We start from the raw sequence: 24,150 nt of genomic DNA on the forward strand, positions 1-24,150 counted from the left end.
TGAACCATCGAGGAGCAGTTTCCCTGTCCCGTGTGCACAGAGGTTTGAGGCCTTTGAATTTGCAAAAACATTTGCAACGAGTTTCTACAATCATTACCCCCCTAAACCCTTTCTTCCCCTTTTCCTGGCCTCTTTATTATTTATTTAGCCAGATCAAAGGGCCTTTTCATCAGGCTTGTATGCTGCTGAAGTCATTTCAGATCACAAACAATGGTGGACAAACTCTGAAAATAGCTCCTCATAGGGCTAGGAAGGTTCTGAGCAGATTCAAACTCCCTAAAGCTCAGTTTCTGCTCCCAAATACTGACTGGTTTCTTCGTGCTCCCCTCAAAATGTGCAAACACAAATGCACAGAGACCTCTCCATTTACATCCTCCTGTAGCTCCTCTGAATTACCCTTTTAGCTTCAAAATGAGGCCAAAATCATTACACCAGATCCCACCTGGTGTCAGGCAGAGACAAGGTGGTATGGGAACAGGTAAAGTAAAGCTGGGGTTTTAGCCCACCTTAATAAAACTTCATCTTCCCACATGGACATCAGTGTTTGGCTTAAGCCAAATCCAGCTCCTTATCTAGAGGGAACCAGAACAGGCTGAGATTTCAAATGATGCAAGAAAAATGAGCAAAAGCTGGACAAGCAAATCTGGGATGGGGCACATAGCATACACCATTTTCCTTTCCCACACTTCAGTCCACTGAAATTAAAATTTTAAAAACTCTACAGGAAGCTCAGAGGTGATTTTTGCTACCTGCACTGTTGTTGCTTTCATTCACTTTCTCCTTTCCTATGTGATGCAGTTTTAAGAAAAATCTTTGTCTGGCAGATGTAATTAAAGTACAGCTTAAGTCTTGCAAAAAGCAACTGCAAGTTTCTACAATGAATCACACCATAACTTTGGCTTTTGTAGCAAAGCTTTTGTGAGGCTCTGGAGCCTCAGCATTAAACTTCCCCATACCATAAAATCGAGTTGGCTTGGTTTGGACGGTTTTTTTTTTTTTTTTTTTTTTTTTTTTTGGTAAAAAAGAGTCAGGCCTTGGTAACAGTCCTTCCAGACAGTCTGCAGCTGAACACAATGTGTCATCTCACATAATGAAGGTCTTTGCTGAAGGAACACCTGCCTCAGGAGTGAAGGTGATGGACTGAGTGTTATATTGTCTTTCCCTACGTGGCTGTGACGGGGTTTGTTTTAAGGTCTTGCTTACCTGACTGACCCATACTCAGGGGGATGCTGATACCTCATCATAGGCCCATCAGATCTTCCCTGCTGGCTCATGCGATGGTCACTATAGAAATGCCCCGAGTCCTGAGGTTTGCAGTTCATAGACGGGGTGGACACGTTTTTGTAAGGATACTCTGGGGGAGGCCCCCGCTGCTCCATTCCTTTCATGCTGGCCTGGGAAGGGGGCTGCACCGAGTTCTTGTAGAACTCATTGGAGCCAGAATTTTTGTAAGGGTCGCTGGACTGCTGGGGAGAGAGGGGGGACAGCGGGGAGAGCGGCGCGCTCGTGACGGGCGCGTGGGCCTTGACCCCGCTGGTGGCCAGGGACAGCTGCATCAGCCTCTCGCTCAGGGAGCGCACGTGGCCTTGCTTGAGGTCCTTCAGTCCTTCGTCCTGGTGCACCTTCCCCGGGCTCACCCGCTGCACCGTGGGCCGCCCTTCAGTCCTCATCTTCTGGTTGGTGACGCCCGTGACGTAGAAGGCCGCCCCGACGCTGGCGTGCGGCTGGCCCCGGAAATACTGCGACTGCACCTTGGCCTCCTCGTAGGTCGGGAGGTCCTCGCTGTTCTGGAGCCGCGGCGACAGCTGCTTCTCCATGATGCTGTTGTCCACCTGTATCTCCTGGCCCTGGGGCTCCTGGCGGGCAGCATGAGTCACGAGCTGGTGGTCCTGGGAGCTCAGCCCTTCGTTCTGAGAGGCCGGGCTGCCAGTGCTGCTGAAAGGGGGGGCATTCCCTGTGGCTTGCTGGTGTAAGGCGAGAAGGTTGCGGTTGTCATTTGGGTTCCCGTATCGGAGCTGCTCCTGCAGCAGGCGCTGTAAAACTGTCGTAGCTGCTTGCTCTTCTGAATTCCTCATCTCAAACTGTGGTGCCTTTTGGGTGGAATGTAGAAGCTGCCCTTGACCTAAGGAAAGGAGACACGGTTATTAGCGCCTGAGTGGATCGGGCAAGAGATATTCAAGAGCAATGGCTTGAAATACAGAAAAAAAGCAGGTTAGATTACCAAAGGTTCCCGTAACAATGGGGGTCATCAAGGCCCTTGACCTAAGAAGGACTTGCATGCCCGGGGGGCAAAGCCTTAGAAAGCTGATGAAAGGTGACTTGAAAGTTTATAGGCAAATCAATCGACTGCAAGCTGTAGGGATGCATGCCAAATACCTCAGACAGCATCTTGGGCAAAAAGGAGACGTGGAATTCACAGGATGATGGTAAAAATGCCTGAAACCTGTTTGCTTTATACTTAGAATTACCAACAGTGAAATACACTTCCCATATTTGTAGGCAGACAAGGATTAAAGTGTGGAATCAGCAACTTGTCAGTTTTAAGGGAAAGAAAAAAACAAAAAAGAGGCCCATTGAGATAGCGTATGGTTCAAAAGAAGTAAAGAAATCTCTTAGCTTAGATACAGCAATTAATGAATACCTAGTTAGCCAACAGGTTTTCAGAGTTATGAAGCACCCAGAGTGAGATCAGCACCTATTCTCCCTGCTGCAGAAAACCCCAGGCACGGTGCAAGTGAGGACTCAGGAACTTCCTGCTATACAAAGGCAACCAAATCCTCACACATCTAAATATCCTCAGCGGAATGCATGCAAATGCAAGGGGAGGAAAAAGAGTTGTCTGATCTAAGGAACAGAAAAAGACCTCTGAGTGGCAGGAAAAAACACTTTGTCCCAATGAGAGAAACACAAAGAGCCAATGTCAGGCACATCCTAAGTACAGATTAAGCCAGTGACCAACAGCAATTACGTTTTGCTCAGTCTCCCAGTGGAGTCAGGAGTGTGTCATGGAAACTCAGGCCCACTGGCCTTGCATGAGTTGAAGCATCAAAAATTAATGATACCTTTGAGACATGTAACTGAAAGCAGAGCTACTTTTGAGCTAGAACAGCTCAGAATAGGGAGTAAGCCTTACCCACTGGCCAAGCTGTGGCTCTGCCCTGACAGCAGAACACGTGTTGGTGTTCTAGCATTTTATTTTGACACCTTTTTTCTGTATAACATTGTCCCTTAGCAGAAGGTAACTTGCTCCCAACAGTTTGTTCTGCGGCAGAAGCAGGAATCAGGAGGCCTGAAGGGTCTGCTTTGTGCTGCATGTCCACAATCTCCCTGTTTGCTCCCTCAGGCCAGCCAACCCCTGCAACACAAGGACTCACATGGAGCAGACAAAAACCCTTTGCAAACCTTAATGAAGAGAAAGTTAAAATCCACCTCATTCCAGGCTGCTCACCACTGCAGGAGTTCAGGCCCTGTTAGCTGACCTGGAATGTGACTCCTCTGAAATCCTGTTTGAAGTGGCACATACCTTTGTCCTTCACTTGGAGTTCCCTGGTAAGGAGGAGCAGTTCTGCCACATGGGGGGACACACTCAGCTTTCCTCCTGCAAATCCAAGATCTCCACTCAGAGATGGCTTCAGGCTCCTCTTCAGCAGGCCAGATCACTTGATACTCTCCTCGCTCCCAAAATAACTCTGAGGGAAGCATTAAAAACATCATTTTAATCAGTACATGAGACCCTAGAAATAATAAACCTTGGCCCATATTTCAGATATTCCTTTTGTAGCTTCTTGTTTTCTCCCAGAGCCCAACAATTTTGATCTCTTTAGGATGAATGAACCCCCATGTCCCCAGCAATCTACTCCAGCTGCTGCTTTAATCATGACCATTTCTGCTCCAAGATTAAATGTTGCCAAGTAATGCTTTGTCCCATCTGTGCCTCCAAGTGAAACAGTGATTAAAACCCGCTAATTCTTTAACTCCATTGTTTTACGTTTTGCTCAGAATGAAAGCTGCAGCACAGATGAGGATGTCCTATGCTTATGTCTCCTTTGTCAGTGGTGCTGAGTATTTTGAATGTGTCATGTCAGCAGAAATCCTCTGCTGGACAGTGACGAGGTGAAATGCTTGATCAACTTCAACACACCGTGCCTCAGAAATAACTGTGAGAATGATCAGTTTGTGAATATTAGCTTTATTTTACAGACTGGGAAAGTCAGGGGAAGAAAAGGACACTGACAGAGTTTATGCCAGAAATACACAGCAGAGCACAGCTCTAATTCCCAAAACGCTCTTTAATTATGGTACTTTTCTCTTTCAGAATATGAAGCAGTAAAGAAACTTTAACCATTGAGGGGAGAAGCAGGAGAATACAGAACAATGTCTATTTAGGCATTCTTACAAGAAGCAGTTCCTGAAGGTGTCCTAAAGAAAAAAACAAGCAATGCAAAAGATGTGGAACATATTTGTGCACTCAGTGTGTTCATACTTAAAGGAAAGGCAATGAAAACAGAACTAGTGAAACTAAAAATATTCATTGATATGTATAATTTAACTTAATTTCCTGGAATGTTGCAAAAAATAAAGTGAACAGATGTAGTGAAGGAATGCAGACATGGATACTTCTGTCTCTGACTTATTACAGCACAAATCCACACCCAACAAAAACTATCTCAGATCTGCAAGTTAAATACTTGAGGTGTCAACAGCAATTTCAAGGCACATGAACAATATCTAAGGAGAGAACAAGGCAGTGTTGTGTGGTGTGGTACTTCAAGATGGTGGTTGAAAAAAGCAGCTAATGTCAAATTCTTAACTGGTGACTTAGCTCAAGAGGGATATATTGAAAGCAGCTGCCAGCAAATATGCAGTAAAGAACCTTTAAACCAGGCATTAAAGATAGCAGATAACTAGAGCAATTTCTAGCCTCTTTTCCCAGTGTTGCACAACAGAAGTTAAGGATTCCTCAACCCCCTCACACCAGAATCATCACTGACTCTTCTTTTTTTATTTTTTTAAACCAAGCTGCCCTGAGCAACCTTTTTATTAGCGCATAAAAAGGCTTTTATTATGCAATATGATGCTGCCTTTCCACCCAAAGATTTCTTTTGTCTCAACTGGAAAAATCTAAGGAGGTGGAGGGGGCTTGTTTATTTTTTTAATACAAAGATACAACCCAGCTTGAGACTCTGCCTCTCTGCCTTAAAGATTTTTTTTTTCAACAGACAAATCCAATCTGTGCATGTTTAACTCCTTCAAATGCTCCAGGAACCATTTCACACGCAGAGCTTCACTCCTCAGCACTACCAGCTCGTTCTGCTGAGCTGATGGAGGGAGGGCACAGTTCACATTGAAAACATTTGCCAGAACTGAATACTACTAATTTTAGTGTGGGTGTAAACAAGAAATCAACCTGGAAATCCAAAGCAAAAGGTGGGCTGAGATACAACATAAGGATATTCTGGCCAACAAATCCGCTTTATTTAAATACTGACTTGTAGCCTTTTTTTTCCAGTTTTATCCCATTATTTTTATTAACAAAGAAAATCTTGTGCCACTAATTTGGGTGGCAGCATTTCTGGAATCTGCTTTCTGAGCAGGCTGGAAACTCCTGGCAGAACTAGTGAGTTAACTTTTCTATTAACTAAACACAAAAATGAACAGTACTATCGGTGCTGAAGCCCATGTGTTATTTATTTGGACACCAAACTCTGTTTGTGTCAGGCTCTTCCAGCAATTTTGGTTTTCAGTGTGCCAAAGATGGAAATTAGTGAGATGCACTGGAAAAGTTGTTATGATAGAGCTGGAAGGAAATTGGGAAGGTTCTGTAGATACTTTAAACTGACGTATTTGGGGGTTTAGCCTACATCTATTATGATGGATAGGCTGAAATCAGACTGCCAACAACTCTGCCAAACTGTATGGATTGGACAGTGCACTCTCCATTGCCACAAAGCCCAGAAACACCTTCTCCAGTGGAGGAGAAATCAGGTTTAGATCAAATCTCATCCAAGGAACCACGGTGAGATTTCCCAGGCTGAAGCAATTTTGCAATTTGCTCCCAAGCATCGCAGCTCTATCATCTTCCACCTCATTCTAACCTCTGGTCTGAAATTACTCCTGGTAACTTGAGGGAAAAGCTCTTGAGGAAACATCAGAACCTAGAACTGGTAGAACTAACACAGGAATTGCAAATAGTGCTGCACCATGATGAGATCAAGAATGGGCATAAAAGGGGGTAGTGTAGGTACTATTTAAGGAAGAAAAGCCTCATGTTTGCAGGGCATTGTGTAAAAAACCCAGTAGCTGAAGCTTCTGTCTTAAACATCATGTAATTATGCACAGGAACCTTGCCAGTCCCTCGTGAGGAAGGAAGATTAATGAAGAATTTAAAATGATAATACTGCCAGGCTGTAGGGAACCAAAGCAGCACATTTCTGTACAGCATGCAAATATTTTCCAGCATTATAAAAATAAACAAGCTTAGACAAGTGAGCGACTCACCACTGTTTAATGAGTGGCTCTAACGCTATAGCTCAATTAACCTGCATGGAGCAATAATAACCTCACAAGCAAAGAGAAGCATCTTTCTTTAGCTTGTGAAACGAAGAGGAATGCAAGAGTCCCTGTGAGGACAGCCTGTGCATACTTGCCCAGAATTACTGCTTAGCCAAGGAGCTAATTAGCTTACACATCAGGTGGGATGGGAACAGGTTCACCACCTCATCAGGGCTGAAGTACAGTTAAGCACTTTCAGTTTTACTCCGAAGTTTTGTGTCACTCACACCTGAAACAATCCAGTGACAGACTTCAAACTCCAGATGCAAATTCTGCAAAGTAATTCTGTGGTTTTTCTTAAAGGATGTGCTCGTGATACTGCCCATCCTGGTTGGCAGCAGGGGATGAGATGCTATCAGGTAGATGAGGTTTTAGGCTGGTTTTTTAGGTGCAGGGTTACCTTCAGACAGACCTGCACTCTATAATAGAGGAGGGGACATGAAACAGAGACAGTGTGGACAGGACCAGCTGTGAGGTCCCCGGGCAATGCTCCCATGCTGAGTCATCCCCTGGGTAATGGAAACACTCCGCTGCTCCATGGCCCACGCAAACCCCGCAGGCTGATCCCTGATCCTGCAGAATTCACTCAGCCTGGGTGTCTCCAAGATCACTGGAACTGTGGTTGTTCTGCACACACACTCACTCTGAAGTGGCTGGGAGCACCAGGGACTCAGAGGCGAGGTCCCAAATTATTCAATGAATACTGCAGGTTATCACTGAATGCTCTTTGCTTCCTTTCAGTCCTACCCGAGGAAGAGGAGGAGGAAGGGAGGGAACACACATCAGGATAGTCCTGGAGAATAAATGTTCCCAACGTCTGGCGCCAACACCCAGACCTGCAAGGCAGCACTCAGCAAGTCCCAGCGCTGTGAAAGCGCTTTAGCACCTGCTCCTAACCAGGAGGAGGTTCCAGACTCCAACCATAAACACCTCCCCAGCTCCCATTCAGCCCTCCCGGCCCTGCCTGCCTCCATCTGCTGCCCGTGGCTCAGGTGATCCCGGAGGGTGGCACCTAGCAGGTGCATGGAGTGCTGCCAGCATTACTCATCTTCATTCCAGAAGGGCAGAGTCACCGGGCAAACAAGAAAAACTTCCTTCTTTTAACGAAAAACAAGAACAATGTCACCCGGAGGGGGGCAAATAAGATGCATACCCATTGTATTAGATCATCGGGCTACAGCAACGAGAGGCCACGAGAACAACCAAAGACTGGTCCCAGTTTTAACAACTCTCCCAGTCAAACTGAGTCCACCTGAGCAAGGCTTAGACTGTCCCTAACCCTAGCCCTCAAACACTCATGCCACTGGGACCAGGCACAGGGCAGCCTGGCAGGCCTGAAGAAAAGGGAGTGAGTTGCTTGGCCTGGCTGGAGATAAATAAGTCAAGACATCAACATGGGAAGATCCCCTCTAAATAACATCTCAAAGGAAAAAACTGAGAAGACCTTACTTGACCTTTGAATTACTGCTCCCCTCACTAAAAAGTATCAATTTCTTCACAGGGAAGTTCCTATAATCTTCACCAACATAATTTAGGCTTTATATTACAAAGGAAAAAAAAAAAAAAAGAGAGAAGAATAAACACTTAGAAAGCCCGGTATAAATAGGAATGTGTCATGGCTTTTAAGCATTTTGAAAAGAATGCTATGGAATTTCAAGTTCCTCCATAAAATTTTAAAAGTCACAGGGGCAGGAGGATTTATTCTGAATATACCAGTCTAATAGGAAAACCAGCTGTTTTTATTGAGAATATTTCTTCATGAAGACATCCCACCACTCAATTACTTAAACTGTTACGCAGCACCACCTAACACTGCTCACACATCTGCAGAGTCACAACGCTTTATGGGCAGGTACTGCCGCTTCTGCATAATTAGTGAAACACAAATTCCAGCACAGGCAATGGGAGCTCTGCTACCAACTCCAGAAAGGCCAAGATCTCACCTTTTAGACGTCCTCTTGCTAAAACCAGCTCAAGCTCAGGCAGCTTTAGCCACACCAGGTCTCATTTCAGAGGCTGCCTCCCAGCACAGACCGAGCAAGATTCATCTGCTTGAAACTTCGCAGATTTCCAGTAATTATCCTTGCAGAACTGGGGGATTGCTGCAAGCCCAAGCCGCAGTTTTAATTCAACATCAAGCTTTGTTTTGTCTTTTGCGAATGCTCCACTTCTCGCTGCTGCTGGCACTCAGGCAGCGCCCTGCTTCTGTCGTCAGCAGCCCCTGTCCCACAACTATCCCAACTATGCCTCAGCACCAGTTTCATTGCATTGTGTGGTTTCTCCATTCCTTCCCTGATTTAGTCCAGGCCTCTCCTCGGGGCTCTCAGATAATGAAAACCATGTGAGAGTAAAATGTAATCTTCAAACACGCAAACCAGTTTCATGTGCATTATCAGAAGGGAACAAAATGTTGACAGTGCATCATTTGTCCCTACAGATAGGATCAGACTCTTTTAATTGCTGCTGAGATAAAACAAAAAAAAAAAAAAACAAACCCAAGATTGGAATCACCATCCACATTAAAAATAAAGTCAAAATTCGAACCTAAAAGCTTAAGCACTCCTGAAAACAATGGAAATATTATCCCTAAACAGATATATCCATTTTGTGCCACCTTAAGGTAGTTTTTCCTCCTATGTCAGTTGTGACATCCTGAAAATTTATATCATAAGTTGACACAAATAAAAAAATGTAGGTGGAGGAGGATGCAGGGAAGAAAACAACCACTACGGCCTAACTTTAGCATGGAATTTTCTGGCTTTTCCTAGCAATACCACAATTTAAACTATTTTAAGCCCCCATATGGAGGAGCTCTTCTTATTTCAGAAAGCAGTTTCACAGAATTTAACGGGACTAACCACAGAATCCGGAAAGCAGGCAGGCATGGCCCCTCCTCTGGTCTAAGGGCTGCTTTTTGTTTCCTTTAGAAAAAGAAACAGCTAAAATACAGGTAACCTTGCCAGTTGTCAGTCACAGATGCTGTGGCCCACAGAAGGGCACAAACCTAGTGCAGTACTGGGATAGCCCAACACCACCAAGAGATCTCAGCAGGTACCACGGGTTAAAAATATGAATTAAAAGTAAAACCCTACAGAAGATCCAGCCCACTGCATTTTAGACAGCAAGGATGTTATAAAAGTGGTTTTGGTGTTGTTCTTTTATCATAACCACATGGGCTTTTCATGTGCACCTTGTAAAAAACCTTTAATTACCTATAAGATGATTAATTGAGCCTCACCACCACACTGGGAGGAAGATATTACTCCATTCATTTTAGCACAGTGATGACTGGCTAAGTCCTGGCCTACATTGATGTTTTTTGTTGCCACAACTATGTCACTCAGGGAATTGATTTCTTTCAATGCAAGTATTCCAGCAACCACTCTAAAACAGATGCAGTTACAGTAGGAAATAATTTGTTTTAGGTGTATTGCTTAGGAAACCTCATGTAAACCACACCAGCACAACTTCTTCCTTGGCAATATAAACTCCATCACTGCTAGAAAGATTTTCTGTAGTAACAGGAGCAGCAAGCACAGATTCTGCCTAAATGGATCAAGGATGTTGGCATCCCAGGACTTGTGCAAGCAGAAGGCAGAGGAACCTTCTGAGTGTTTCCTACAGCTGGAGAAGATACTTCTGCAAAGGATCCTCAGCAGCTGCAGAAAAATAGTTAAAGATTTAGAGCTCTAATGAACAAAATGAACTTCATGGAGTGCACAGAAACCAGAGGTAACACATGGCTCCTTGAGCACAAATCCAAGGTGATTAACCTTCCCTGCTCCCACTCAGAGCTCAGTCAATGCCAGCAGGGCTGGTGCAGGAAATGCATTCAGCTCTCCCCTGCCTGAGGAATGCAGTGCCAGGGCCTCTCCAGGCTGCTGTCCTGGGTCTCCCAAGGGAACACATCCTGCAGTTTGCCTCCCCCAGCACCACCCTGGGCCCTGATCTGCATCCCAGCCTTTTGAGATTGCTCCATGGAAGCATCCCTTCAAACCCCCTGAGCAGCAGGGGATGGGGCCAGCAGTTTCCCACACACAGTTTCTATTGCCATCCCTACTCCCCCAAATCAGAAATCCACTGGGCTTTCAACACATGCTAAATCCACTCTTCCCCCCAGGGGTGCTAAGCTTTTTTTATTGCTTTTTCTTTTTTTAAAGGAGATCCAAGTGCTCCACACCCAATCCCAATTCAACAAGAGCAAAAGCTGCTCTTTTCCATGTAACTTTGGAGTGCTCTTTTCTGCCCGCTCTCCACGGATCCCTGATCTTACCCAAAGGAAGGGTGGAACAGGCTACATAATGGCTCTTAGGCGCTTCAAGCTTCATCATTGTACAGTAAAAAGCATTCCAAATTTGTTTTTACCCAATACAAACATCAGCACTCAGCTGTGATGACTCCAGAAAACTCCAGATTACCACCTCCTCGTGCACCTCCACAGGCTCTCCCAGGATCCCAGACTGGTTTGGGTTGGAAGGGACATTAAAACCCATCTCATTCCAACCCCCCGGCACAGGCAGGGATGCATCTCACACTGGTTTTAAGTTCTGGCTCTCCAAAAATACAGAGGAGGTTTCAGCTTTGTTTCTTTTCAAAAAGACAATGGGAAAACAAGGAAGATATGTTTTCCCAAGCCCCACAACAAGACAGGCTAGCCCTAGTATGAAGCAATCAAATTTGTTTCAGCTGAACACAGAACCACCCAAATTAGAACAGCAGGAAAAGTCCACCAAACCCTGATGGGAACAAAGTCACTGAAATGTGGAATTACTTTCCTTGAGGGTTACAGTAAATAATCCTAATATATTAAGTAATTCTTTCAAAAACCAAGTTGTGTAGAGACACAAAACATTTTAAAAAGATATTTCTGTGACACAACTCTCAGACAAGGTCTTACAAATGCTAATTAATTCATTAAACAAAATCCTAAACTAGTTTAATTCATAAACATTCATATAAGAGAACTGTTCAACAACATCTTAGTCTACTATTAGACACTGTAAGTGCTTTGCTAATACAAATAAGCCTTCAAAAACCAATTTTATTGGATCAGTGAACTTTTTTGTCATTTACACAAAGTCTGGTTCTATACTGTGACCAATACTGGTGGAACCTTATATAGCCCAACAGTTTTTACTGAGGAAAATGACCAAAGGCCTCTCCAAACTCCCAAGGAATTTCAAATATTTAGTATTAAAAAAAAAAAAAAAAGAAAGGTTATTTTAAGCTGAGACACAACCAAACTAGACAAGAGTCATTCTCAGAGAGGACGAGAAAGTAAAAAAGCAGCAAGTATGAATGGCAGCATTTATCTCTGAAGCCCTTCTGCAGGACCAAGAATGCAGACTGCCTGCCACGAAGAGAGGAGACGCTCAGCTCTTGGGAACAGGAGGGAGCCCTCACTTTTCCAGGGCCAGCCAAGCCCTATGGGAGCTGCCCACGACAAGGGATGCCACATCCTACAACCACCACGAGGGATGGCCACAGCTCCATCCCCAGGCACCAGGGGAGGCTCCAACACACGTTCTGTTCTTCCTGCACCTAAGCCAAGCACCTCACACAAACCTCTCCACTCTACGAAGACAAGATTTTAAAGAAGAAGAAGAAAACTTCCTTTTTTTTTGAGAAGTTTGTTTCCATAGGCCTTTGAATTCTGTTCACAGGGGGTTTTTTTATTTATGATACTTCATTTTCCATTCCTATTCACTCCTCAGGCACCGAGCTCCCGCTGACATCAAATGTCTGGTTTGCCCTGAATGGCCATTTATACACAAGTAAGTTTCAAATCTATTCTTACTTTAAAAATTTCATCCAAGTGTCCATGTAAACACAAATTCCATCAACCACGAAAAACTCCTTTCACTTACAGGCATAGCAGGCAGTAAGAAAAGATTCAATTACATATTTAAAAATTAATTGCTCCTAGAAACAACTTCACACTAGTTTTCCCCAAAGTTGTTGGATCTTTTTTCTGTCTTGAAGACAACATTTCAAGGCTACTCTGGAGAGCCAGGTAATACGCAAAATTTGGATACTTGCTGACTTCAGAGTTCTCCATACAGCCCATTACTTTCACATGGACACAATCCCAGTCTCAGATCTGTCCAAAGCATGAACCTTTTGCAAAGACTGAAGGTATGGCCATGGAGGCTGCAGGATGAAGTTCTTCCTGTGGCCAGCACTGCATTCCAGAGCTGTTTGGGAATACACTCTCTCCTGTATAAAAGGGTTTAACAACTCCTGCAGCCAGACTGGACTCACAGGGCAGGTATGTGCCTGCTCTTTCATAAAAGACAATGATTTAAATCTACAATATGATGCTGCTGCCACATATGGGGCATGTGCACAGAGAGGATCAGGCACAAGGGTATGTGGAAGTCTAACCTAGAAAGTAACTACTCATCAGAAAGTAAGAGAAGCAGAGAATTCCTGAAAGCAATGAGCTTAGAGAAATGGGTTGTGGCCCAGATTCAACACAATGGACTAAATCACTTTGACAAATCCTCTAGGGCTTCCTGAAAGTGTATAACCCCAGCAATAGGCAGTTTGGAACACTTCTATGAGGAACCAAGTCCTCTCTTGTATTTCAGTGGACAGAAGAGGAGAAAGAGAGCCCTGGACCTTATTGCCAATCCCCAAGAATGGCTGTTCTCACACTTTTATAAACACTTGGTCTCCATGGAAGGGGGATACCTAGCAGCAAACATTGGCAACCAAGGACATTCCACTCCCACTATATTGTCCACAATAGCAAGGAGAAAAAAAAAATCCATAAGGCTGCTTTGATTAGGAACCCTTTGAGAGGACTTCTTCAAAAGTGAGTGTCTGAAAATACCTTGAACTGTGGGAATGTGCAACGACAGCCAGATGGGGGAAAACAGGCATCTTACTTTATTCTGAAAGCATTTACACTTCAGCCCAAAGTGGGAACATCTATTAATCCAAGAACCTTTTGCCAAGAACAAGGTCATAGTTTTCTTTTTAATTCACAACAGAACCCAACACATAACATATTCTGCACCAAGCAGAGAATCGCATCATTTACAGGTGTTTGGAGCCAGGTTTTAGTTTAATGCATGTTCTGAACGTGTAAGAACTTTATTATATTGGTTTTGTCCTCCCAGCAGGGCAGAGCTCTGCAGCTCTTTAATAACCACCAGTAAGAAAGAAGCAAGAACTGCACGAGGAGTTCTGCCCCACCAGGGGTATAAACAGACAAATTCTTTCACTGCCAGAAGTATTTATACATTAACACACTCTTGGACTGCTGATAATTCTAAAATTGAAGACCTATTCCTGTGTATACATTAATATGGCAACAATCTACACCAAGCTCAGATTTTGCTCCACGTTAAGAAAATTAAGCATTAATGAGCTCGAATTTTACTTGAGCTGTTTGTTCATTGCAGTGACAGTGAGCCCCAGCCATGGAGCAAGGCATCATTGTGCTGAGCCCTAGGAAGAATTAAATGGTGCAAGTTGTTCTATCAAAATAGCCACCAAAAAAAAAAATAAATCACATTACACTCAACTGGAAACAAAAGGAAGGGCTAGAAGTGGGAGAAGCATTTATGCTTTGAGAACTTGGGGGGTTGCAAATTTTCAATTTCACTGTCATGGTTAGGAAAATGTGGCAGCAAAGCAGTGCAACCTTATTTCTAAATAAACAAAAAGATTGGTCAGTCTACTGATGCAAGACAGACTAAAGAGAACAAGAGAACTATTAAATTATCTCCACTTCTGGGATTCTGGCTATTCTTTTGCAAAGTGAATAGCTTATGCTAATCAGGATGCATCTGAAATGCATCATTCAAGCCTCCTTGTACAAATATAGTTCTTATTTATCCCAAAAGATCCCCACCAGCTGGCAATGTTTGCATACAATGCTAAACCCAACCTCAAGAGCCCATGCATTATGAGTCATTTTACACTTAAAAACATTAGTTCCCTTCAGTGTTCTCCAAGACGGTGTATCCCACGAGAAGAACCTTAGTGGAATTCAGCAATAATACACTATGTTACCATCCAGCTTCCTCTAGCACAAAGAAGTTACAAGTTTTCTGTTGTTCCGTGGGTTTGGTTTTTTTTTTTTTTCCTCCTAACAGCGTTTTTCCTCCAGAACATCTTTGTGGAAGGAACAAAAGGATTTGCACCAATCCCTTCTATATGAATCAAATATTTATGCTATGTCCTCTTGAAGCACTTTCATCTAGTAACCTATGGAATGTGATCTCCTGACCTCAACACTTAGGCACGTCTAAATCAGCTGCCCTTTGAGCTGTATTAGAGGCGGCAGAGAATTTTTATACACTTGTATCAAAGGCATATGAAAACCTTGTGGCCCAGCTGTGGCATTCTCTGCTACGAAGCATTAGTCCGAAGTGTGCTTCAGGAAAGGGGAATGATTGTCCCACGTTTATGGCACAGTCTGATGCCATGTGTCACCAGGAACAGGCAGGATGATGAACCACGCTACCAGCACATTAACCAGCCAGCACAATTTAAATAAGTGTCATGGCAAACTCCAATCCCACGTCCCACCACGTGGCCCATTCTGCCCACTCCACACTGCCCAGTTCCCTTCTGCCAGCCCCCTCCCCAGGGCAGCCAGCGCTGCCTGCAAAACACCTCCAGAATCCTAAAGACAAAGAGCTTGTGGGATGAGCAGGCACCCCCATTCCCTCCATCTAGAAATCCCACCCTTTCCTCAAGAAAAATAAATCATTCTATGTTGTCTTTGTGGCTCCCAGGAATCTTTGATGGACAGGGTTATGTTGCAAATAAGTGTCCTGGAAGTAAAAGAGAGGGAGACCAGGTGTCCCAGATGAACCTGCAACTTCAGCTACAGCACAAATTTTTCCAGGGTCAGCTCATGACCCTACTCCCTCGAGGAGCAGTCACTGAGGTAACCCTGGTGAAAGTCTGACCCAGAGATTTAACAGGGTCATGGTCCTGATGGTAGGGTTCATGTTTTCATAGCAGCCCTGAAAAACCAACGTGATGCTGCCCATCACTCACATGGGAGCAGCACGAGGGTGTAGGGAAAGCTCGAGAACACAGTTCCTGTGTTCCCACCCTGACCTGGTAGAAAGGCTCAGTGCTCAGAAACAGTCAAGGGCAGCAGAAAAATGTGAGCCAGCGGCCAAAACCAATGCCCTGTCCTCTGCCCCAGGATGGATTCTGGTCAGTCACCTGCCCTAGGCCCCTCACAAGGTGCCCCACTGGCTGCTGCACCTCAGCAGAGACTGAGGCACCCCCAGTTCTTGGAGGGTCCAGCAGCTCAGACTTGCTGCCCCAACTTTTCTGCTTTCTTTTCCCACAGAAATCCCCCCAGAAAGAGGAAGGGAAAAAAAACCTTTAAAAAGAAGGAGGAACAGGGAGCAGGACAGACCAATATATAGCATTTCCTGTATCATCCACAGGAAAAACCCACGCAGTGGGGAAGAGCTCGATGTCAAGGCTGGTTTCACCACATGAACACGCAGTTCCTCCTGCTGGGGGATGCTGTGTGATTCCACAGGGAACAATACAATCTTCCCTGACACAAGGACTCCTACTACTAGCCACACAAAATTCCACGGGTCTTTCCCTTGCAGAAATGGCTGGTAGCAAAGAAGGAAGGAGGGGAAGGAGGAATGTAGGTACAGAGCTGGGGGAGAAGGAAAATGAGACATTCCCTGTGGTATTATCACTTGTAAACCAGGACACACTCAGCACTCGGCCCCTACAGAAAGAAGTATTCTGCAAAATATGTTTCCCTGCACAGAGACTGGGCCTCCATCCAGTTATTATGTGCACATGTCCCTGCTGAGTTTTCAGTCTTACTTCGAAAAAAAAAAAAATCACAAAACAAAGAAAACATCCCCTCATATTCACTCTGAGCAGTGCCAAGCATGCTCCTGACCATGTTCAATAATCTGTTAAGGCGTGTTAATTATGGGTGCAACACTTTTACACCTTGTGACACAGCAGTAAAGCACTTAATGTAAAACAAATTCCAGTGTGAAACAAGAAATCAGTCGATCGTGGCAGCCCTGTTTGCACGTGTGATACATAAATGCACATGTGAATGCACATACGTGCTCCTCTGTGGAGCACGACCAGCAAAGACAATCTCAACACGTGGATTACAAGCACAATGACTGCAATTATTTTCTCAAAAGAAAAGAGCACCACAAGAAACGGCTGCTTTCAAACACAGCCTGACACAAACCCACTTCAGCGACTTCCACCGAGTTTTACTCAATCCAATTACACACAAGTACACCACTATTCATTTTGGCAATTTACTACCATTGGTGAAATAGGTGGATGAGTGTATTTTTTGGGGGGTTTTTTGCAAGAATTTTGCAAGATGAAAAGTAAACTTTACAGGAGAGAGAAGTGATGGACAAAAGCTGACAGAGAAGACAGCCAGTCTAACTCCCAGGTTTAGACTGAAGAAAGAATGCCGAGTCCCTTGCAGCATGAGCACATCTCTTACCTACTGATCTGCTGAAGACAAAAGGGTTTTCTTCTTTTCAGAAACTGGACACTTGTAGCTCGTTGGGTCAGTCACACAAAGCTTCCCTGCTGCCAAAGGTATTCTTTTTCCCCTCGGGTTTTTGTTGTTGTTGGTTGGTTTTTTACCCCAGAGAGTAAAGGGCAGAACAGTGGATTCAGCAGGGGCAAAGGGTGGAATTCGAGATTTAACGGGCTGGAGAACTGCAGAGCTGTCTCCAAAAGATGCTGTATTTCAAGGCGCTTTCATTTGCAAATCCTTCTTCATCCTCAGTGTCAATAAAACTGGAGGAGGGGGAGTAAACTTTTTTTAACCGCAGAAATAAACCGGACTCCACAGAACGGGGAATGCGATACGAACTGGATTTGTGGCTCGACTTTCTCTTTTATTATAAATAAATATACTTTCAGAACAGGCAATCGAGCTGGAAGGGTAAAAAAAAAAAAAAAATCCCAGAGTCAGCCAGGACCTGCCCGCGGTCGCTGGGAGGAGGATAGCGGTACCTCGAGGGCGGCAGAATAAACACAAAGAGGGGGAAGTCCGCGCGTCCCGGCGGTGGCAGCTCGGCTGTCAGTGGCAGCGCCGCCCGGGGCAGTCGCAGCGCCCGCGGCCCCGGCAGCGAAGGGCGGCCCGCGGCATCGCGCCCGGGCGGGCTCGGCTCGGCTCCGCTCGCTGCTTCTCCGCGGTTACCTGTGCGCGGCGGCGGAGCGGCACCGGGGCAGCCTCGGCGGCACGGAGCGGAGCCCAGCGGAGCGGACGGCACGGGCGGCTCGGCTCCCTCCTCCGCCTCCTTCCGCTGCTGTGGGCGCGGGCGGCCCGCGGGACGCGCTGGGCCGGGGCGGGCAGGAAGCGCCGCCGCCCCCGGGCCCGCCCCGCCCGCGGCACCGCCCCCGCTCCGCTCCGCTCCGCTCCGCCCGCCCGCCGCTATTGTGTGCGGACACACGGACACACGGACACACGGACCGGCCCGAGCCGCACGGCAGCCACGGCGAGCAGCCGCTGCGGGTCCCGGCCCTGCACACACGCCCCAACAACCCCACCCTGTGCATCCCCGAGAGCGTGTGCATCCTGCAGCTCTGGCAGCCTTGGGGCCGTGACCAGCCCTGGGGAGCATGTTCAGTGCCCCAGCAGCCTCCGAGGGGAGAATCTTTCCCAAATACCCAACCTAAACCTCCCCGACACAGCTCCAGCCGTTCTCTTGGCTCCTGACCCTGCTCACAGAGAGCAGAGATCGGAGCTGCCCCTCCACTGACCCTCGGGAGGATGTTGAAGACCACAGTGAGTCTCCCCACAGCCTCCTACAGGCTGAACAAACCAAGTGATCTCAGCCACTCCTCATAAGAGTTTCCATCGAGAACTTTCCCCATCCTCGTGGCCTCCTTTGTACACTCTCTAAAAGCTTGATGTCTTTTTTATATTGTGGTGCCCAAAACTGCTCAAAACATTCGAGGCGAGAAAACCCCAGTGCAGAGCACAGCAGGACAATCCCCTCCCTCACCTGGCCAGTGATGCTCTGCCCAGTGGCCCCCAGGACAGCCCTGGTCCCTCTGCGGGAGGAGCCACTTGGGCACCTGTGGAAGCCCCATCAAAACCAAGCTGCAAAGCCACTGGAGTGAAATGGATATATATCAACATACGCCAGCCCAGGACTCACTCTCCTTTTCACTGGCCAAAAGCTGAAAATAAATGAAAAGTGTGGCAAGAAATGATCATGCTAACTGCACATAGGCAGGGTATTAAAGGAGATCCCTGTATATAATGTTCTCCTTAAAACCAAAATGTACATCATGTGATCTTCCAAAGCTCAGGCTATCCTAATAGGAAATATCCACAGACTGCTACTACTCCGCCACAGCGGGAAATAATGGTCAGTGTGGAGTGGAAAGAAGAGACTGAAGACACTTGTTCTTCTCCCCGAATACAACTCTGATTTTGCTGTGTTTCGGCATTTTATCACATGATAAAAAGATGGTGGCCACATTCAGAGGTGGCTTTTGCTGAAGTCTTCAGTGCCTGGAATCACACTGTGGAATTTCAACTCCTAAAACAGTTTAGCTTCAAACATTCCATAACCTTTACAGCAAAGCATGAACACATCACCTTTGTGCATGTGTCCCCATTCAAAAGCCTGTAAAAGGATCCCAAAATGTTGCTAAAAAGAAAGACCTAATGCAGTCATGTTTTGGAAGAGCTAACAGAGGATTAGTAATGGCAGTAACACAGTCAGCTCTGCAGTGGAACCAGTCTTTGCATCAGAGAGGCAAAGCTCTTGTTCTGAAATGGGCTAAGCAACACCAACTTCTCACCCAATCCCTGTAATCAGGGCAAATCCCCAGTCTAAACAAGGCCAAGAGATAACAAACTGGTCCTTCAGTTGGGACTTATTTGTGTACAAATAATCGTACCCTGCCTTTCTCACAATCCACCTCCTCCTCCAGCTTTTGCATAGGGAGCACTGGAATCCTCCCCCAGTGAGGTCGTTCCTGTCCTGAACTCCCGAGGAGGACAATCTCCCAGTGACAGCTTCCACTTGGCTCCTGGTCATTACCTTGTAATTTCAAAAAGGAGTGAAACAAAAAACTGAATGCAGCTCTCACAGTGTGTCCACAGCTGATTAATACATAAAGGCCTGATCATGCAAATATGAAGCCCACTGAGCAGCCCCAATTTGGTAAGGCTTGGGCCTCAGATGCCACCAGTTTCCAAAAAAGAACTGAAAGTGCAAAAACTGGCCACATGTCAAATCCTTGCACTGTGAAATTTGGCCTTCATGTGAGGAGAGATGGCATGATTCAGCCATTTACCTTTTAATCACTCTGAGCAAATAAATCCTTTCCGACATTCCCAACTCTTAACATTGAAAAGAAAGACTTTGGACAAAAATTCAGGAAGTCAAATTACAGAAATCCCAAATGCAGCATCTATAAACATCTATTTTTTCCCCCCTCATAACCAACATTCATTCACTGGAATGTTTTAATGGAAGAAATGCAGAAACACATGTAAACAGCTCATTAACATCCCATAACCTTATAGTTTGAAGCACCAAAGGGGAAAAAAAAGGCAGTGCAGAAGCAGCTACTGAAGCCCACATTTGCTGGATGCTGTGGGGCAGCGCTGTAAGGGAAATGCACATCTAGAGCGAGGGAAAGAGTTATAAACTGTGCTTCAGTCACACATCCTGTCTCCCTCCCACGTGCTCAAAGAAAATATGGGCGTAAAGAGAGGAGGCAGAGTCATCAGCAAAGCACAACTACTGCCTCATGCAGGCACTGGGGAGCAGCGAGCCTTGCCCGAGGCATGTTAACCTCGGCTCCTCTGCTGCCTATTCCAGGAGCACTGCTCATGTTCAACCCACACAACTGGAGATACCAGCCTTATCAGAACTGCAAAAGAACAAAGCTGCATGAAATCCAAATTCTCTTCCTTAAAATACTCTCCCCCTGTATCCTCCCTTCACCCAGCTCCCCGTCCAGCCCGGTGCTCAGGAGCTCCAGCACATCTGAACGGCTGCCAGCGGAGGAAGCGAGCAGTTTCCATACACACATCACGCCACAATGTGGGAATTCAGGAAACAACACAAGAAAGGGGTTCCTAATAACTGTTCCAGCGTGCTGGGGCCAATTTATGCAATCACACAAAGGTCACGGTGGTTGTGCTAAAAAGCACAAAAGATAAGAGCTACAACGGCAACTAGTTCAAAGTAGGAGAATAAATCCCGGGCTGAGGAAAACCTGGAATTGCTCCACCTACAATTTTTTTTAAGAGGTTGTCCTTCACATTCTTGAAAATTCCTCCATCTTAAAGTTCCTCCCTCCAGGAATGGCTGTAACTCTGCCGCCCTTTGTCCACAGCAGCTGGAGCTCAGGAAGCTGCTGATATTATCCCTCCTGTACAGACACACCACAGCTCAGTTCAGCATCCACTCAGCACAGTGCACAGGGGCTTGAATTAATTTCCATGGATCTCTGATCTTAGGCCAGTTTAACAGAGCTTTTCTTCTTGCAAATAAATATAAAGTGTCAGCAGGGCTCAGAAGTGGCATTTAGCTCATGGGGCCAGACAGAACGTCCCCACCAAAGTGAGGGGGGTTTTTGTCTATAAAATACATTATTGGGCAAAATAATGACCCTACAGTAAAGAGACAGTAATACAGGAAATAGTAAAAAAGCCTACGAAGAGAAGCTGAGCATGTTTGCCAGGAATGTGAGCAGAAGCAAGGCATAGGCACTTCTGAAAAGGGAGAGTGTATTTCTTGTCATAGAAGCCAAACTCAGAATCCCAGCATGCTTTGGATTGGAAGGGACCTTAAAGCTCATCTCATTCTATCCCCCTGCCATGGGCAGGGACACATTCCACTAGACCAGGTTGCTCCAAGCTCCATCCAACCTGGCCTTGGACACTTCCAGGTCAGTTTGACAGGTACTCATTGAAGAAAAGGAAGTAAGCGAACCAACATGTTTGGGAACACAGATTAAAACAAGACTAAAAGATTTCAAAATCTTCTAAAAATCACCAAAAAATGAGTGCAGAAGGCACCAAGGTACAGGAGGGTTGGACAATTGGTCCAAAGTCAGGCTGGGAGCTCAGTCTGCACTTGCAGAGGCCCTGCCTTGCTGCCCACACGCACAGTGAGCTTGGACATGCAGTACTGCAGCTTTTACTGCTGTTTTACCACCTGGTTTTAGCACCCAGCACCTTCAGGATGGCCATGGCTATCTTTAAGTCATACACAGAGGATTTGGTGTTGCTGCCACATCCAGCCCTGAGCTGTAACAAAGCCTGAAAGGCTTCCTCGGGTCCTGCCATTGGGTACAGCTGGAGAGCAGCTACCATTTCTGAAGGGAAACAGAATCAGACAGGAGACTGAGGCATGAATTACATGAGTTATCATTCACCAAGATGGCAACAACAGCTATTCACAGACCAACAGCACCAGAAATTACTACCATCAAACCTGACATGCGTGGAATTGCTAGAAAAATTCTACTTTTCCAAACACACGAGCAGGAACAGTTACACACTATTTATTCCTCTGACCTTCACTAAGTAACTCCTGTGTCTTTCTACACAAATGTATTATTTCACCAATTCTACACAATAAAACTTTGATGACCACATAATTTCTGGGAGGGAAGTAACTGATACAGAAACTTCTGCATAGCCAACTTCCTGCCCTGTGTCTACTGTGATTTACACCGTAACACAGCCCCAGCTCATCTAAGATTTTTCATGCTGCTGTGTGTGAAGAGTTTTAAGTCTGTCAGTCTGGGAGGTACCTCTAATGGGTTGTAACTCAAGTGCAGCATGGTTCCTGGGGTGAAGAAAAGGCCTGCAAGGAAGGGGGGGAAAGGAACAGCTCACCACAGTGAAATGTAATATAGAGGTCAGCAGTGACATGTCACCCGTGAGGTGATTGATCAGGTACCACCTGTAAGGAGAATTATTCTAACTGCTGAACCTTGGCCCCTCTCTATGCAGAATTGCAGAAGAGAGCAGTGTATCCAGGAGAGCGGTAAACAACTGCCAACTATGGAAAAACAAATGTTTCAGCTTTGCCCTAAACACATTCACATCCCAGTGCTCTACAGTTAAATGTAGTTTGGGCAAAATAAGGTTGGTCTCGAGAAAGAGATTTCCTTAGACATTGTTCTTCTCCCAAACACAGACCTGTAAGCCTTTATCTGATGTCTATCATATGTTAACAGCCTTGATGTAGGAAAGTTGACCATCTCCCTTGCTTCTCTCTTGCTCCCTTCCCTCTGCACTCTTGCCTCTCAAGTCTCCTTAAAAAGAGATGTGTCTTTAAAATCTGCTGGAATTAACTGAAATATTCCCTCAATTTCCAGTGGATTTGGACCAGAGTGAGCTTTAAGAGTAAGGCATGGAGGCACTGAACTTCAACACAGTATTTGTTTGCTCTCAAGGACTAAAGATTGTATGAAATTACAAGCGAACAAGATGCACAGCAGGCTCTGCAGCAAAAACCAGACTTGCTAATCCTGATATTTCAATGATCATAAAGCCTAAGAGGGGACAACCATGGCTGATTTGATATCAAAAAGCCCAACCTCTTCAAAGCCTCCAGGCCTTAAAATGGTGCAGCCGTACTGATAAATACCACAAGGATGGGGGAGAGGGGGTGCTCTTTGATTTAAAGCTCTTGCAACTCATTTTTAATGCTGATGTCAGAAGCAGACTCAGAAGTGAGAAATGAAAGAGGCCCAACCAACAGCAATCTCTGGCTGGGAGCAACCTTGCATTGCCTGGGAAGGGTAAAGGTATGGTCTCAGTGAAACACTCAGTGCCATGTGCATGCAAGAGCTCTGCTAGTTGCAGGAGCAGAACCATCTTCCCCTGCTACACAGAAGCTGTACTGAAGAGTAATCAGCTTATTCTGAATGTGAAATTAAAGAAGAGAAATGAAAGGAGAAAAAAAATGTTATGTACAAAAAACATAACGAAACAAAAGAGATTAATTTCTCTTAAACAACTGCTTCAAATTAGAATTTTTATGAATATGTAGATGTTCTCCTAAAAACAATCTTTCCCCTGTAGTAAGCTACAAAAAGACTGATAATTAGAGAGAGCAAGATATCAAGTTACAGGTAATTGATTAACATTTCATTTTCATGTAAATGAAAAACTAAAAATAGAATTATGGAACAAAGTCTGATTAGATTTTACAATCAATTTCAGAAGCTGCTGCCACATTCTGGAAGAGCACCAGCACTCTCTGCTGGTGATCTTTGTTCAACAGTTATCAAGAGAAAAATGAGGGATGAAAATGCATTATGTTCTTGATATGAAATGCCATTTTTGTTTTAAACTGATTATTAATTAGATCCCTAACAACTTGGCAAACAGCAACTCTAGGAGCTAGGTATGCTTTTGGAAACAACACAGTCATTACTAAGAACTGCATTTACTCTGGGCAATCATCACTCACTGGAATAAATTTCACTGTCTCAAATAAACATCTGATGTAAATGCTTCTCTCAGCAGAAAGCACTTCTGTGGTGCTGCAACACAAAGACAAGCTGGTGTGAGAAATTCCCATGATGCCAAATCCCTTGGCTCCACCCTGACTTTCCATC

At 45.3% G+C, this 24,150-nt stretch overlaps 1 protein-coding gene across 2 annotated transcripts in view; it reads right to left on the minus strand.

The window, feature by feature from the left end:
• Window positions 1–24,150, minus strand: part of AMOT (angiomotin) — a 57,765-nt gene that overhangs the window by 28,899 nt on the left and 4,716 nt on the right. The window contains exons 1-3 of one of the 2 annotated variants that reach the window (XM_048318744.1): window positions 17,036–17,815; window positions 3,524–3,689; window positions 1,204–2,122 (exon numbers count right to left, since the gene is read on the minus strand). In XM_048318744.1, coding sequence (XP_048174701.1) covers window positions 1,204–2,075 — 872 coding nt within the window. In that variant the 5' untranslated portion in view covers window positions 2,076–2,122; window positions 3,524–3,689; window positions 17,036–17,815. Of the gene's footprint in view, window positions 1–1,203; window positions 2,123–3,523; window positions 3,690–17,035; window positions 17,816–24,150 lie in introns of those variants that run through there. The other variant, XM_048318745.1, reaches the window with a different exon arrangement.

Source organism: Corvus hawaiiensis, chromosome 14 (assembly GCF_020740725.1).
Source record: "Corvus hawaiiensis isolate bCorHaw1 chromosome 14, bCorHaw1.pri.cur, whole genome shotgun sequence".
Classification (NCBI taxonomy): domain Eukaryota; kingdom Metazoa; phylum Chordata; class Aves; order Passeriformes; family Corvidae; genus Corvus; species Corvus hawaiiensis.